This window comes from Citrus clementina, unplaced genomic scaffold (genome assembly GCF_000493195.1).
Source record: "Citrus clementina cultivar Clemenules unplaced genomic scaffold, Citrus_clementina_v1.0 scaffold_7, whole genome shotgun sequence".
NCBI classification, from domain to species: Eukaryota; Viridiplantae; Streptophyta; class Magnoliopsida; order Sapindales; family Rutaceae; genus Citrus; species Citrus x clementina.
Genome location: NW_006262075.1, coordinates 12,334,042 through 12,351,606, shown reverse-complemented (window position 1 = coordinate 12,351,606; position 17,565 = coordinate 12,334,042). Strand labels below are relative to the sequence as shown.

The following is a 17,565-nucleotide window of genomic DNA, read 5'->3' as shown; positions in this document are numbered from 1 at the left end:
TTACTCGTCGGGACCTTCATTTTCTTCCCTTCGTTTTGCCCACCCGTTGCTGTTTTCAGCCGTCACTTGCTGACTTGTTAATTTTTTTTTTTCTCCCTTCTTTTTACATATTAAGTAAGTTGAATTTCATCCCAAACACATAATAGTTCAAATTCATTTACCAAAAAAGAAAAAAAAGTCAATTACTGGAGACAGTGAATCAAACATGATTACATTCTTCAATTTCTTTGATAAATAATTTGGGGACTTCAATTTTTTTTTTTTGAATTTTCACATGTACAAATAAATTATAATTTAAAGTCTACTGAAAATCTAGATACATAGATTTGTAGCGAAGCCTGCTGGAAGTCTATTTGCTTGGAAGATAAATTTATAATATACCCAAAAATTTACTCTCATAATTATTAGAGAGATATTTATTCTATTTAAAAATGATTACTCCTGTATAGGACTTGGACTCGAGACAATTTGAAAATTAAGAATATGATTGATGGCCGTATATGTGTAGTGTTGTCATTATTAAATTAAATTATCTTAAGACTGCTAGGTTGGGAGCATTATTACAGACAAAGTGATGGAGGGAAGATTCTGGAGCATTTGCGGAGAGATTTTGTTGAATAAGTGATTTTGTCACATTTTTCACGGTAGGTAGCGCCTCTCCTGTAGTAGCCAATGTCGTCATCATAAAATTGTGGCGAGCAAGTGCGTGTGCAAAATGTTCATCGCCCATTTGTGAATTAGATCAATCGAAGTTAGCGTTCACATTTTTATGTAGCAGGTTTGATTTTTTTTTCTTTTTTTTTTCTCCACAACCAAATGAAATGTCTTTTCGAAAACACTGTGAATATATACATCATATTAAGCTGTCGATTCGGTAGCGTTTATTACCACAGTAATAATCTTCTAAAATATCCAACTGTGCTGTGTTTAATCGAATAAAAGAAAACGAATGTGAAAAAAATGTTTAATGTTAGCAAGGTTAGGTGCGAATTCATTAGTCAAGTCCTTTTTTCAACCCACACCAACCCACGATTGAATGGAAATGCAGCGAATCATCACATAACCTATACGCTAAAACTCTTCCCATTAAATATTTTTCTACTTTGAGATTCAAGTTGCAATCATAAATTAGCTCCACGTGTACAAATTCATCAAATCTTTCCCCAGCCACCATTATTGTTTGTATTACTGTCATTATTATTACTATTTATAATTGGGAGACTTTCAATTTGTCCTTACTAAAATCAATAATACTATTTAACCCCTACTTTTTTTCATAATATTAAAAAACTCCCTTGATACAAAAAATTTAAAAGAAAAAAAGGATAAATGAGTTATTTATTTAATAATTTATCTTGAAAATATAAAATAAATATTTATTATAAAAAAAACATTGTATTATTATTTTTTTTCACACCGAAAGGTGTGTTTTTTATTTTTAATTCTTAAATTTTTAGCTTATTTTTTATTTATTTAATTTATAATAAATATAAATAAAAATTTATTTAAAAATAAAAGTAATGCTATAAGTTTATGTTGCCGGAAATTATTAACTATTTTAATAAGAGAAAATTAGCAATCTTCCTTTATAATCCAACTCCCAACAGTCGTTGCCCATCATTCTCACTTGCCAGCCTCGTAATTGTAAAGCACAGAGAATCTCGAACCTCTCACATTCAAAATCGACTGCCCCCGTTGTGGTAATTTATATAACGCTAGATTTAGTTAGAAAAATAAAATAAAATAAAACGGGCAGAGTTTATATTCTAATTAGTTTAGTTTATTATTTATTTGGTATATGTCTTTAAATTAGCGCATTAATCATAGTTGAACGAAAACTTATGTTTCTAATTTAATAGCCTAATTGTTATCCTTTTATAAGCAAATCGTATACGTTACGGAGCATATTTTTATACTTGTTGTGGTTATTATATATGTGTATGTGTTGTCGCATCCATGCACGTGTGTGTTTAAAAGCACCACATTTATTCGAATATAAAGAAAATAAAAGGAAAAAAGAAACTATACTTACATAATGTGTGAAAATAAAATTAATAAATTATATAAGGTTATACGATATACCTACCTTGGAGTTGTTCTAAAATAAAGTACGAACCACAACCACATATGTAAAGTGATAAATAATAAAATGTACGGTATAATTTTAATCGTGTAGTTATGAAAGCGTATTCAACCTTAAAGTGGTTCCAACGTAACCAAACTCATTATATAATTTTAAATAATAAGAGTTGTATAATATATGACATAAAGCACGGCATTGTCAAATTAATCCTACTTCAAAACCATTTATAACGTGTTAGCATAATAAAGTCACGTGTACAATGGCTCGTCATGTGTGCAAAGAAGCAAGTTGTTTACTAAAGTCGAAAAATTGTACTTGTACCGTACATTGAGGCTCATTAATTTATTGTACGCAAAAATTGAAACTGTTGGGCATTGATTGATAAAATAAATACAACGAAATACTAGCTGTTGTACACATCATAAGAGGGCGGCGAATCCAGTTGATAAAGCAGTTCAATTTTTTTTTTTTTATCTTGTAATTTCGGTGCATTCTATGTAATTAAATTCAAAACAAATTCTAGCTCTTCTGTCATGGCTTAGATGTAGAGAGTTAGCATATCGTCTTATGCTTCTTGTCCGATCTCCATACTATGATAATTTCAATTTGGAAAGGGTTCTGATTTTATATTAACTAGTTAATTGTTTTGATGGTTGCTTATTATTGGCACCATTTGAACACTTAATTTAATTAATTAAATGATTATCAAAACTATCAAAAGATTCAAAACCGAGTGGCAAAAAAAAAAAAAAAAAAAACATCCATGACGAGGGAAGAATTTTATTGATTATGAACATTATAATATGTTACATTAGTTCATGCCAAATCATGTTATATATATTTTTTTAAATTAATTTGTTCTAATTACGGTAATTCATCAACAATACTATACTTAAGTAGTTTTTTTTTTTTTTAAATCTTAACTCATGTAACATTTTACGTGTCAGTCATCCACTAATTGGTCTAAATCAACATAGTAATGATGAATAATAAAATTAACTACACCTTACACTTGATAATTCACCCACTTAGTACGTGCTAACTAAATACATTTATTCAGGGTTGAAATTAGTTTTATATCCAATAACATAGATGACTAATTTTGTATGTTTAAGTTGAAACAAAAACAAACATATCAGAAAACTGAGTCACTGGACACAACCCATCTTTGTTTAATGCTATAAACAAGCAAATTTTGGGGTTTAAGTTGATGTAACAATCCTTGCAGTGTGGGTGTGTCTACAGACTAATTAAAAGCTTTGAATAAAAATCTTCCCTTTTAGAACATTACAAGTAGAACATGTACTTATAAATTGTCATTTTCACACATTTACAATGTTCTACTTATAATATTATAAAAGCACGTTTACGGCATTTAAAATAGAGTCACGGATTAAACCCAACGTATATATTATATATATATAGGGTTGTCTATAAAAAGTAGAGAGTGGGAGCAACAATTTTTTGACTTTAAACATGATGCCACCACTGGAATATTAATGTGTTATTCTCGTCCAGTAATTTTTTCACGTGTCACCAGACGGCATATATTGCTGCTGGCGACTGGGACGCAGAAGAAAAATAATTGAGATGCCCCGAAAGTGAAAAATTATTCAAAGTTCAAACCGGGGTCTTGATTCTATATTAATTTTTCTTCTTCTCTGAGGACCACATCGCACGATGATTAAAACTACAGTCATATGAAGGACGAGAAAAAAAGGTCCGATGTGTCCATTGGTCCGATTGAATCTACCTTAATTTATAGGATATTTACTCGAACTTAAAGGGTCAAGAGTTGTGCTAGAGCTCTAAGGAATAGGGTTGGTAAAATCTCGGGTCTGGATCGGGTTTGGACTTGCCTAGGATTGACCCGGATCGATACAACTGCTGTCCGGACCCAAGTCCCTGCTCAATTTTTCCACATTCACTCATTCAGGCTGGATCAAGCTGGCGTCTCTGGACATGAATTTTTTATCTAGGCTTCCCTTACCCGGATAGAAACTGAAAAAAGAAAATGTAACAGTGCAAAAATGTAAATTTCTAACCCACCTAAATCCATTCAGTCTCCAATTTAAACTCATCCAATATCTACTAAATATTTAAATTCACCAAATGACATCTAACATTGATAAGTTCAATTTAGTAGCACAATAATCAGTAAAAAATCCAACATTCATGAGTTTATACTTACAATACTATATGAAAATTTCAAAATATCTAACAATTGACAAAATAGTTCATAACAAATTCTTGAGTACTTAAAATAATCAAATAACAACTTCATGTGCTGTTCACAGCTGTGGCCCATCATCGTATGAAATTACCTCTTCTCTAGCAAAAATCTCATCTTCTAGAACTCTACCTAATAATAAAAATGACATAGTAAGATTCAAAATCATGTTAAGCAAACAAATACTACTATACTATAATTCAAATAATACTTTCATCATTTTTCTAAATGAGCTAGAAAAATTATTGAAAGGGAAAATTAAGAAGTCAAAAATCAATACCTTGTGACTGTGACGGCAAAACGATGGCGGCTAAGAAGGCAACAATAGTGATAGCAGGAAAGTTAATTGTTGATTAACACTAAAAAGTGTATATTTATTAAAGATAAAATTATCAGTTTTTCACTTATAGTATTGATTGATGTGTTCATTATTTCTAAATTATCTTAATACTTCTTAATAAATTTTTATGTAAAATTAATTCGCAATATGTTAATTTTTATATTGTAAATATTTTAGGAATAAAGAGAGAATTGAAACTAAAAGCGGAAAATAAAAAAGAATTATTGGAGCCATTTAAAATGCATTATCGAGGAGATGTAATTAATAAAAAAATAAAAGTGAGCAAGCATGCTCGTGATAGTGAGGTAGTCATTTTACCACTTGATCATCACACTTCTCTATGTAATATATATACTAAAAAAAAATGTGTTCCTTGCTTAGGAGAGGAAGAATGGAGGTGGACAGTGTAGAGAAGCAAAGAGAGGAAGCTGAGATTAAGGCTTAAATTTTTTTTTTCTTTTGTGTAGTTTATTCTCTTATAAAATATTTAAGCAGTCTGTTAAATAAAATAAGTGTTTTATTTTTTAATATGAGTGATTAATTTTCTAAGTTGAGGTGAAATGTGAAGCTCAAGTGCACAAAATATTGAATTAATTACTCTTTCAAATGAGTTTCAAAGTTTATTTTATTAGTTTGTATTTTTTTCTTTATCGATTTCTTTTATATCATATTAATTTATAAATCTAGATCTTCTTGGATTTATATAGTATTTTGACATAATGTTGACACCCTAATATAATTATGACACATTGAGTACTTGATCTTATATTTATCCACATTACCGGTGAGCTAAGAATCAAATAGCATAATAATTAACTGGCAAATGAAATACAAAATACAAATATGAGAGAGTGTTATAACTGTAATTTGAAACTCAAGAGTGGATTCCGTAACCTTGGTAATTTTTATATTGATTCCTATTAATTTCTTTTTCTAACAATTAGTTTTTGTCCAATAATTGACTACTAGATTTTAAATTTCCTATGATTCAACCTCAAACTTATCAAGTTATATTTTAACTAAAAACTTATACCCGAGAATAATAACACTTTTGATACGTGTCAGTTGCAAAAATTGGCTATAGGCTATACTTTGTGAGTTGTGACAGTGATAGTGGAGATGGAGCAAAGCCAAGCGCCAAGCCCAATAGTTGACAATTGAGAAGAGATGATGCTCGCATGGGGAGATTTGTTGAGGCATAGCAGCTGATAGCGCAACTTTTGTTTGTTTAACGATAGTTTAAGGATTTAGGGCAATGTTCAGGCTAATTTGTGTGTGTGTGTGTGTGTGTGTGTGTGTGTATATATATATATGTATGTATGTATGTATGTATGTATGTATGTATGTATGTATGTATGTATGTATGTATATATGTATATTACATATTTTTTTTAAAAAAGGTTCAAATCTCAGTTTTAGGTTTTTAGTGTCATGCCCGGAAATGTCTGGGTATTGAATTTCAATACCTGAAATTGCTTTTATCCATACCGGATTGCCCGAGTCGAGGCTGGATCCTATCCGAACGGATTTTATTACCACCCCATTAAGAAATCATGCCTGATTATGTTCAGGTTAGGGTCAGGGTCTTATCAAAAAGTCTTGACTCAACATTTGACTAGATTAATTTTTAAAATTAAAAAAATATAACACTTAAAATACAAATGTGTGGTCACAACTCACTCCACCAACGTTTGTTAACTTAGTTATATTGTTACATATTTTATTGTTGTTAAAGTTAAAGAAAAAATAATTTATTAGATTCCTTACAACCAAATTTAACGTAAAAATAAAACAATAATAATACCACATTATTAATAAGGAATGAAGAATTATAGTCCTATTCTAAAAAAGTATCTACAAATTTAAGAAATAAAAAAATTATGGCCAGATTCGGATAAAGCTCGATATCAACGCTTAGTTTAAAGAGTTGATTTTTTTTTTTAAAAAATAAAACTTTTCATTTTAATTATAAGATCGGGATGACCGGGCATCCTAAACGGATTTTTAGTTGCTTAATTAAATAACGTGTAAAATATCATAATGTATATATTATTTTGAATTCCGTATTAAAAAAGGAAAAAAAAATCCCAGACTCATCATCTCCCTAAGCTAAACACTTCACTCTCTAAAAAAGCGCGCGAAAATCAGCAGCCAAAACCCTAGCCGAAAATGCCGGAGCTACCAGAGGTGGAGGCGGCGAGAAGGGCCATAGAGGAGCATTGCATCGGTAAGAAAATCGTGAAATCGATCATCGCCGACGACAGCAAGGTGATCGACGGAGTTTCTGCGTCGGATTTCGAGGCATCGGTTTTGGGCAAAGCCATTTTATCTGCTCATAGGAAGGGCAAAAACTTGTGGCTCCGCCTCGATTCCCCTCCTTTCCCTTCCTTTCAGTTCGGTACAGCTCGGATAAACCCTACACAATGCAAAAGAGAGAGAGAGAAAGAGATACTTTTTCTTTCTTTTTATTTTTTCCTTTAGTTTTAAAAACCCTAATAATGAAAAAAAAAATCCTCTTTTTAGTTTTTAATCACTGTGTGAAAGAAATTGCTGTGTTGTAGAAAGTACTTCTTAGAGAAAGCACTAACAAAAGTGAAGTGCTTTTAGTTTTGGAGAAAACAGTGGTTTGGTTCTCTTAAAGTGCTTTGGAGTGTTTTTAAGTGAAGCAGTTTTACTAGAAATTGCCTTTTGCTTGGACATTCAGAATTGTATCCTTAGGGTCATTGTCCAGAGATCAAATTTGATTTTAAAGGATAGTGTTTGAGGCTTCATTACTGATGTGGCTTAACGTATGTCAGGAATGACTGGTGCTATTTACATTAAGGGGGTTGCTGTTACACAATATAAGAGGTAAGGCGCGATCAATTGTATACTTATCTTTTTTATTGTGATGGAATGTAATAGAAAGGAAGTTCAATGATGATTATGTGAAATTCTTTTGCTTAGTAAAACTGAAAGGTGTTGTCGCAAACACTAGCTTATTATTTTATGTTTCAGTGGAAGGAAATTGCACTGGAAATTGGTGCAACATGTTATTATTTTGTTCAAGTTTTGTTTGGGGGTTATTAATAATAATTGTTTTTTTATTAAATAATCTGAGATGGTAAAAATAATTTAGCTTTGATGCTTTTTTTTTTTCTTTTTTTTCCCCATAATAATCATATCTGGTCAACAATTTGCACTTACTGATTTTAACAACGATGAATGTTGTTTACAGGTCAGCTGTAAAGGACACTGATGAATGGCCTTCCAAATATTCAAAGTTCTTTGTTGAAGTAAGAATCATTCCTCACAAATCATTTCTTTGACACTTCAATAGCTCCCTGAAAACCTCTTACTTTATGAAAAAACTTGATTAGCATGAATATTTATCCTTTGTGTTTTGAAACCTGACCATTCCCTGCATTATCCATGTTGTTGCTTAAGGCCGTGCTGGGGCTATGGTCTCTTATAATTTAGGTTTTTGCTGTATAGCTGAAATGAGTTAGAATGTTAGATGTTGCAACAAGTATAATGTAATCTGCTTGTTACTTTGAAAGTTGTATGCGCCAAGAGAAGATGAATTCAATTTTGCTTTAGATAAGATGATTGTGCATATGGAAGCAATTTTATCATAGTTAATGTTGTGCAGACAGCCAATTGCCATAATCCTTGATGTAAATACTCATCTGAAGCTCTGCTGCCTGAACAAGGCCCTGTTACCCTCTATTTAATTTATTAATGAAAAGCTTGTGCCTAAAATTTGAAGTTGGTAGGCGCTAGACCCGGTTGCATGTGCTTTGCGAGAGCTTCTGCTGTGATTGCAATAGTGCGGAAGACTGGAAGGCAATTATATTTACAGCTTTTCTCTTGAGTGTGAGAATTTTGGCAATTTCAGTATCGAATGCCTATTAATATTCTATGTAACCAGTAAAGTCTGTTGTTGGGTACATCGATGAGTTCTGAATTTCTGATATCTTCTTCCATTTATTTCTTTGTGGTGTGATGTTGAGGTGCAATATTGTGTTGCAACAGTTAAATTGTCAATTATTAATATATGTCGGAGTTGGAATCATTTTAATGATCACGATAAGCATAAATTTGACACTCTCCAACATAATTTTAATATTCGTACTCTTACTAAGTTTTAATGAAGTGGTACCTATCAAATTTATTTATATCATCTCTTTTTATTGTTGTTGACAAATTCATTCGGTACTTTTGTTGAGTCTTGTTTCGTTGGATGTGCTTGAAAATATGCATCAGAAGTATCTAAAAGATATGCATGTAATATTAACCGTCAAATTCTTTCATGTGCAGCTAGATGATGGTTTGGAACTGTCTTTCACTGACAAGAGGCGATTTGCTAAAGTTCGCCTGCTCAATGATGTACTGCAATATCATTTTTCAATCTGAACAAATAAATATTTTCATTACTACTCGGGCAGATATTTAATTGATTCTTCCTGTAACTATTTTTTTGGTGCAGCCAACTTCTGTACCACCTATATCTGAACTTGGTCCTGATGCATTGCTGGAGCCCATGACAGTTGATGAATTTACTGATTCATTAAGCAAAAAGAAAATTACACTTAAGGCTCTATTACTTGATCAGGTTAAAACCTTTGCACTCAGTCTTTAAGTCCTACTGTTCATTCAAATTATTTCTATGATATTAGATATAATAAGCATCTTATGTACAAGGTATAATTGACTGAATCATTTTGTTCTGAGTGCTTTGGAAACATTAGCTTCAGCATCTTTTAACTTTTTCTTATCTCTTTTCAATCTATTTTGGCACATTTAACAATTAGTTTTAATTGAAAATATCTTATTGAAATGACTTCAGCTGCTGTTAAAATTTGAAATTAATATTATTCACAGAGCACTTTGGAAGCACATTTGACTCCAACTATTACTTTATCGTTCAAAGGATGTTCTTCTATCTCCCTCTCTGTGGTGATCAAGCATAAGAGTTTCTTACTTTTGATAAGCTTGCATTTAATGTATTATATTTTGCTTAATTTTGGTTTATATCCCCTAGATTTTGTGGATCACTCTGCTGTCTGTTTTTGATATAAGAGTGATTTTTACTATATAGTTGGCGAATAATTTGAGTTATATTGCTGTATATAGAAAACACAACTCTGGGGCTTGTTGCGATATTCCAAATATTTTTTCCCCCTGTTTTACGCATGGTGAAGCAGTTAAGGGATGCGATCTATCACCGTATTGATCAATGATGTTCCAACTCCAACCCTTATGTGTGTTCCATGGGACATAAGCCGAGTCTTTTGTTTGTTTTGCTGGTCCATTCTTTTGCTTTTTATGAATAAGGTAGGAAAGTTATATGATACTCTTGTGCCTCTCTAAATATTTATATTTGGTCGTGTGTGATAAGGACTGATGACCGAAATAGGAGAATAGAAAAGATCAGTGTAATGATAGCTGTGTAACTAATGGGAACTGAACTACAAAGAATATGCTCCTGGATATTTGACAATGTTTTTCTTATTAGAAAAAAGAAAAAAAAATGTTTTACTCAAAATAGGGAGACTATCTGATTAGCTCTCAACTGTATAGATCTTTTAGTGATCTTTCGTGGTTCTTTCTTTGTGGACTACTTGTTCACATTTTGTAATTATTATTCTTTTTAACACTAGTTTCTTTGTTTCCTATTAAAAAAAAAAAATAGCAAGAGGTTGGAATGAATTTAAGTTTTATATGTCTATAAAGTCCTGGAATGATGTAATACTGACTGTATTCTGGGTTCTACCTAAAAAACATGGAGACTGTGAAGTTTTTGGGAATAGATTCATCCTTATACTGGATTAGCAGCAAATTACCCTGCAGTTTATGGAAAAATTATCAAGGAGACTAGTTGGAAGAGGTGTTCAGTAGCCAGAAGTATTAAGAACATAATAGAAGGTGAAAGAAGTTTTTTAAAGAAAAATTTGGAAGGACAGGTCATGCAGGATCATGCTGTCAGTTTCTTCCTTTTTTTTTTTTTTGGCCCCTTAGATATATATTAGCTGTCCATTTTGGCTTCATATAGAAGTCTAAAGTAAGCAATCTTTACTCTCATGTTAAGTTAAACCAGGTACAATGTTGTCATAAGTATCTAGTTTGGCATGTAATGCAATCATCGTCCAGGCAACTTAAAATATAAAAGTAATCATTTGTTTCAATATTCGCTATTTTCATTTTCCTGTTATTACTGAATCATATTTCCTTTGTTGTTTCTGCAGAGTTATATTTCAGGAATTGGCAATTGGGTTGCTGATGAAGTTTTATACCAAGTAAGTTTACGCTTCTTTTTCTTTTTCAAATTCAACTCTTTTGATTAGTATTTTGGTTAATCAGTAGCTTTATAGTTTGTCATGGTTATTGTAATACTTTTGGAGTTTGGAAATGAAACATTAGAAGTAGCTATAATAATTGTTGGTTTCTTATGAAAAGATTGATTACTAGGCAAATTTAGGGAAACTGTCGGGTGATGCAGGGAAAGAAAAAAAAAAAAAATTGATTTGTCTAATTATCTTTTGGATGGCTCTAAAGAGAACTGTATGTTAAAATGAATTTATATATCGGACCTCGCTCAGATGGAATATCAGGCTCTGTCTGGTTAAATCTTTCCTTGAATCTGAAATTTTTAGTTTCTTTATGATTGATATATCTAGAAACATTTTAATGATGCTGAAGTTTCAATAATTTTTCACATTCATAGTATCTTCTTATGAGTGAGCTCTCATCTGCTAAACTTACTTTAATCTAAACCAAAAAAATGTTGTTTAAAGATACTGCTTTCATTCTTTGCAGGCCAAAATTCATCCATTGCAAACTGCTGTTAGCTTATCCAAAGAAAGCTGTGCAACTTTACTCAAGTGCATCAAAGAGGTAAGAGAAGCACTTGGAGTTTCTTTGCAATTTTATAAATGTTACTTTGCAAAACCTTATGTTCATAAAAAACATAGAGAAAACAAAATCTGTAGGTTATTCAAAGTGCGGTTGAAGTTGATGCTGACTGCAGCCGCTTTCCTCTTGAATGGTTATTTCATTTTCGATGGGGCAAAAAGCCTGGAAAAGTTAATGGTAAGATATTTATGACATGACTGATCACTATGACGAAGTAATTTATTTTACAGGTGATTGAAAAAGCTCTTGAAGTTGGGGCAGATAGTAGTCAATTTCCAAGTAATTGGATTTTTCATTCCCGTGAAAAGAAGCCTGGCAAGGCTTTTGTTGATGGTTTGCTCCTGTTCTTTGCAAACTCACTTAAGTCATCGCATTCCCTGATCTCATATTAACTATAGTTTTATTCTTTCTTAACTGTACAATTCTTTCTTAGCATGTTTCGACATTCTTTATTTTTCTGAATTTCTTGTCAATTATTTTAATGATGTGAAAGAGTTTTTGTAGGCCGCTAATAGTGCTATTTGTTTCTGTTAAGTGAAATTTATCCGTTCTGTTTATCAGCCATTAGTTTCCTTGGATAAAATCTTTTTGATTTTTTATGCAATGGCAGGGAAGAAAATCGATTTTATTACTGCTGGTGGCAGGGTGAGTGATTCTAAATTATACTGTGTATATTTTTTTGATTATTCTATCTGGTGTTTGATATAATGTGCCTGTGTATTTGGTCTCAGACAACAGCCTATGTACCAGAGCTGCAAAAACTAAATGGAGTCCAAGCTGCGAAAGCAGTGGGTAAACCGAGGAAGCAAGCTCCCAAAGGAGAAGATAGCAAGGATGATGACAAATACAATAGCGGTGATGAGTCAGAAAGTGATGGAGAGGAAATTGCTGAAAATGTCAAATCAAAGAAAAGGCAGAAGCTTGGAGGTCAAGTTAAACAGCCTTCGCCGAGGAAAAGAAAATCTAAAGAGAGTGACACCGAAGACGATGACGGCGGTAATGATGATGATGGTGGTGGCAGTGATGACAATGCTGAGGAAGCACCGAAAACAAAGTCAGGAAAGGTTACTAAAAATAAACAAGCAAAGGCAGTGACGACGTCAAAGGAAAAAGTTATCAGTCAAAAAGGTAAGCCGTCAAAGAAGAAAGCAAAGTAGCTTTATTCAGATGTTGTAAACAGCAATGCCACAACATCATGTTTTGGATGAATGTAAGTATGGGTCTCGTCAGTTTTTGTTAACCAGAAACAGTTAGACCACAGCCCATGTTTTGGAGGAATGTAAGTACATGTCTCTTCAGTTTTTTGTTAGTATTAGCAGTGATGCACAAGGATTCTTTGTCATGATTGCTGGCTAGAGATGGCAAAAGTCCGGGTCGGGTCCGGGTTTGGGGCTGCCCGGGACCGACCCGGATGTCACACGTAGCTACCCGGACCCGCACCGTGCCCGGAATTTTTCTATGCGGGCCGGGCACATGCCCGGCACTATCCAGGTGCGGGTTTTTTTCCGGGTTTTCTCTACCCGGATTTGAGTGATAACGAACAATCTTCTCCGAGCTTAACATTAACATATTTGGATCCTTGCAAATAAAAGAAGGCTTCATGCTCAATTCGTTAATAAGAAACCCATCAACTTCCTTATTTTCTGAACAGAAACAGGCATACGGAAAGGTTGCTTTTAAATGCAGAACAAACACCATCCTTTGTCAAACCAAAACTCATATAAGCTTCCAACTTCTATTCCCAAAGTTCTTTGCCCATTACTACCATAAAACGAATGGCTAAAAGAAATGGCAATTTTGATATATTATATAAAAATTAAAAATATAAAACAAAAATATAAATATAAAAGTAAAACAATAATAAAGCAAAATCACAACAGCTGCAACAGCCGCAATTTAAACACTTCCAGGATCATTCATGCTTCTAAACACTTCCAGCATCCAAGAAAATAATTAAGCATATATTGAAAGCAATTTCATCATTCTTTTTGAAAAAACAGGCAAAAAAAAAAAATTACCTCGTGGGTCGTGGCTGTGATGGCGGGGTTGCAATTGATATGGTGACAAAACAATGGAGTGAGAGTGTGAGACCAGCTATGGTGGCGAACGCCGTCGTGCGGTGGCTGCCGCTGAGAAACTGACCAAACAGTGAAGAGCTCTTTGACGGACTGACGACTGTGCTTTGCGGTTCGTGGAGGGAGAGGCGCGGTCAACTGTCAATACTGCATTGCCATCGGTGAAGATGGGTGGTGGCTGTTGGTGGAGAGACGAAGGGAGGAGGTGCCGATTCTGAGACTTGTCGCGAATTCGCGATTTACGGTTGGCCAGTTGGGTTTGGGGGAAATTGGGCAAAGGAAAATGAAATTTTCGTTTTTATATTTCCTCTTTTTTTTTTTTTTTACTTAATAAAAAAGCGGGCACGGGTCCGGGTTTCGGGTTCTTGGTGCTGTGACCGGACCCGTGCCCGAAAACAACCGAGCATTGATAATCAATGCCCGGATTTGCTTTTTTCATTCAAAACCCGGACCGCATGCGCCAGGTCCGGTCCGGGCGGGCTTTTCTGCCATCTCTACTGCTGGCCAGCCCTGATCAAGTGGCTATTTTCCTGGTCATGCTCATGAGTTTTGTGAATACGAACTGTGGTATGCTGTAAATACTCGGGAAAATATGAATTACTGTTGTGGTTGCACCTGCTGTAAATTTATCACGCGATGTTAATGGAAAAAATCAATCTTTATGGAATTATCTGAATGCAAACGACTTCCTAGTCTCCTTATCTTAGTTTGGTGTTCAATGCAAGTGCAGAGTTGTACAGAATAGACAGTGTGCCTGCCCAACTTTCATCCTCATGAGTCATGTTACGTCCCAAGTGGAAACCCCCAAGCCCATGAGTAAAATTTGCAAATGTTGGAGAAACTCCTGGGTTGTATGTTACTTCACGAGTATAGTACCACTGCTCGAAAGATATTGCACTTGATGCTAATTGTAGATGATAATGAGCTTATCATAACTTATACATGAGAGCTTCACACAAAAATATGAAAATTGATTGTTATTCAGACTCCTTGCAGAAATGAAAGCTGTGTATAAGTATTCACATTTAAAATAATTGAAAGCTGTTTTTTTTTTTTGGGTGATCTGTATGGCTTGTCCTTGAAATTTGTTCCATTATCTGCAGGAAATTTAAAATGGGTGAAACTACTATTTTGGCTGCTCACGGCCGAAAACTTCATCTATTTTTCATAAGAATTTAACATTCTTACCTTGAAGCAAATAATAAGGCAATTGAATCATATCACTTGCATGGCATCAATCTTGACATTTTCATTGATTCAAGTGTAATTTAGAAAAAAATATCTCAAACCGTCGACAACTTTCTCAGGCCTGTTAAAAAGGAATAATGGTCAAAATTTAAACAAAGTAAAAAAGAATCAAAAAGAAAAAAAGAAGTTGAAATTCACATGAATAGGGATTGGTTACCAGTCCTCCTGGGGCATATGCCCAGCTCCTTCGATCATCTGGAGCTTGACAACATTAGGGTTTCCTTTCTGGAATTCTTCAGCCACAGATTGTGGCAGATACTTGTCTGATATTCCCCATGCAACTAGCACTGGTTTGTCCCAGCTGTAGTCAATAAGCCATTAGTTCATAATTAGGAAAAAAAATTTGAAACATAAAATAAATAAAATTCCATCAACTTTGAAATGGAGATTCAACATATAAGCAGTGTATGTAAAGCGTATAGATCAAGGTTCTGGAATTGCATAGCATTATAAGAAATGCAATGGCGAGTTTTCAACGAGCCTCGAACAGAAATCAAAACCTGTGTTGCGAAACTAAACCACACAGTTTGGTATTTCTCATATCCAAAATCACTTCTGTATGGGATTCAGAAACCTCATTTTTCTAGTTTTAAGATAGAACAAGACGAAAAATGGGCTTCTTGGACCACGTATTGCTTTCTTCAACTTGTTGGAGCATGTGTCTGAAAACAAGTTCCAGAAATTGTACCTTCCTGAGGAAAATCCAGCTCCTATACGACTTGAGATATCCTTGAAATTAACTTTTCTTGCAGCTTCGAGCAGAGCTGAAATAGATAACATGAAAATGCTAGAGCTCATGTTATTTTTTGCAAGAAATATAAGAAATGCAGTTTACTAGAAATCAGAAGTGAGAGATGTACAAATTTACTCCTTTGATAAGTTAACAGATGCAAAGTGATGAATATTTTTATTTTATTTCATACACTTAGCATATGCCATATGAAAAAATCTGATGAATACCTACTAATGACATTTTCATTATCTTTCAGGTAAATTTAAAAGCAAGAGCCACATACCAAATCCAGGTCCACTGCTTGCTAAATATGGTAACCGATACACGTCAGCCTTGTCCAGCTTCAGGACGTAACTGCCAAAAGAGTAAATTGTTCTTGTTATGAAGAATGTACAAAAGAAGATTTAGCTATATTATTGTTTACGTAATGTGATTAAAAACTGAGGAAATAATCAAGTGAAGTAAAGCGTTTGCTATAGCAACTGTAACTAAGGTGTGCATGTGACAAGTCTTCCATATTATAATTAAGCTAAGAACACATAAAAATCTAGAAGCCATGAGCAATTATTGGAAGAATTTGACCATCAGCATAAAATAATTGTTGTATCCAGGGGTTATTGGGCTTCATTTAGTAGGTTCCTGCTGCTTATGTAAGATGAAACTATACAAATTATTATAGCTAAATGTCTTACTCAACATTGTGTTTAGAGTTTTCTTTTTGTTTTCATTCTCTTTTCCTTCCTGTCACAAAAACAAACAGAGCAGAGAACTGTGTGCTGCACTAATATACAGTAATGCATACATCTATGCACTTGGATACGTACGGGCTACCTGCTTCAATGAAGCGTTCGGCCATGATAGCATTCTGAGCAGTAAATTCACCAAGAAGTGGGATTCTGGAAAAATATACAGAAAATAGATAAATGAAAATGAAAATATCTAAGGAAACACAAAATCAAATAAACAATCATGACTTCATCAGTTGCTAGATTTCCTCTTACCCCCAAGCTTAATCACCCATGACTTTTATACTTATGATCTAAGGTGAGAAGAAAACCTTAGCTGCTGAAATAGTCCAGGGAGGGGAGATGAAGCCGTCAATGGACTGTTCAGAATAGCAAGTTTTGATATCCTGCTTGGATTTTTCAAGGCCCAAGTCAATCCATATGAACCTACAAGAAACCCCTTCAAGAGAATTTGAAAGCTCAAGTTAGCTATGCAGGTTAAGCGCCACATGCCAACATTGACCTAGTGTAAAAGCAGAAATAAAATTAAATGAACATGCCAAACAAATAAAGCCATTTTGTAGATGGCTCTCATACATATTTATAATAGTCACAATTACATGTCTTCTACAAATATGTTCAAACCTGAACAACTAGAAAGAAAGGAGATTTGATTTCCAGCACGTCCAGTAGCTTATCAAGTTCTTCATGGAATTCATTCTCTGTAAAAGTAGAAATAAAAATGTTTAGAACTTTGAGGCCCTTGAAGTTGCAGAATTAATGCAGTAGTTATCAACACAGTGATGGAGACCTGTAAAATCAAAATCATCATATCCTTTCTCTGGTTTGTCACTGAAACCAAATCCTAGCCAATCAGGAGCAAAGCAGTGGAATCCAGCATCTGACATCTACTAATGGCAATTCAAAAAGAAAAAAAAATCAATGAATAAATGCCGCAGCAACAAAAAGAAAGCATGATATTTAGAATCCTATTATGGATGATTTTGTAAATTTCTTTCATTGTTTCTCAGAAAAGGGGGGAAAAGATAAAAGAGCTCATTTAGCTTCAACAAATCTGTCTTCTATTATTAGTTCCATGATGAAACAGAAAAGAAGTGACAAATGGATATCAAGTGAAGTAAATTTATATCAGTGACGTTAAAATTGAAGGCATTTCATAACTTGAAAACATCAAGTAAACAACCTGGGACATTGACGGTTCGATAGCTATATGAAT

The 17,565-nt window shown here is 33.5% G+C and overlaps 2 protein-coding genes across 4 annotated transcripts in view; one reads left to right on the top strand and one right to left on the bottom strand.

Moving 5' to 3' along the window:
- Positions 1 to 6,655: 6,655 nt before the first annotated feature.
- Positions 6,656 to 13,153, top strand: LOC18035978 (formamidopyrimidine-DNA glycosylase). Of its 3 annotated transcripts, XM_024180976.1 has the most exons (11): positions 6,656 to 7,051; positions 7,452 to 7,503; positions 7,871 to 7,928; positions 8,953 to 9,021; positions 9,122 to 9,247; positions 10,881 to 10,931; positions 11,452 to 11,529; positions 11,625 to 11,724; positions 11,791 to 11,880; positions 12,158 to 12,192; positions 12,279 to 13,153. In XM_024180976.1, exons 1-11 carry the CDS (start codon positions 6,823 to 6,825, stop codon positions 12,702 to 12,704), a joined length of 1,314 nt encoding a protein of 437 aa, XP_024036744.1. In that variant the 5' UTR covers positions 6,656 to 6,822; the 3' UTR covers positions 12,705 to 13,153. The 3 variants fall into 3 exon arrangements, with proteins under 3 accessions (XP_024036744.1, XP_024036743.1, XP_006427395.1); XM_024180975.1 differs by lacking the exon at positions 11,791 to 11,880; XM_006427332.2 differs by lacking the exon at positions 11,625 to 11,724 and having other exon boundaries at positions 6,658 to 7,051; positions 11,778 to 11,880; positions 12,279 to 13,152.
- A 1,527-nt stretch (positions 13,154 to 14,680) lies between these two features.
- LOC18036514 overlaps positions 14,681 to 17,565 on the bottom strand; it is a 4,631-nt gene continuing 1,746 nt past the window's right edge. The window contains 9 exon segments of the mRNA XM_006427331.2: positions 14,681 to 14,719; positions 14,811 to 14,931; positions 15,028 to 15,171; positions 15,559 to 15,634; positions 15,887 to 15,957; positions 16,428 to 16,499; positions 16,661 to 16,788; positions 16,974 to 17,050; positions 17,140 to 17,317. Of these exon segments, the coding sequence (XP_006427394.2) occupies positions 14,880 to 14,931; positions 15,028 to 15,171; positions 15,559 to 15,634; positions 15,887 to 15,957; positions 16,428 to 16,499; positions 16,661 to 16,788; positions 16,974 to 17,050; positions 17,140 to 17,317 (798 nt within the window). The 3' untranslated portion in view covers positions 14,681 to 14,719; positions 14,811 to 14,879.

Bases quoted from the DNA above. Each gene is read 5' to 3' on its own strand.
- LOC18035978 (XM_024180976.1), top strand. From the start codon at position 6,823: ATGCCGGAGCTACCAGAGGTGGAGGCGGCGAGAAGGGCCATAGAGGAG. The intron at 10,932-11,451 runs GTAAGTTTACGC...CATTCTTTGCAG, and splicing joins CTGATGAAGTTTTATACCAA to GCCAAAATTCATCCATTGCA. The intron at 11,725-11,790 runs GTAAGATATTTA...TGATTGAAAAAG, and splicing joins AAAGCCTGGAAAAGTTAATG to CTCTTGAAGTTGGGGCAGAT.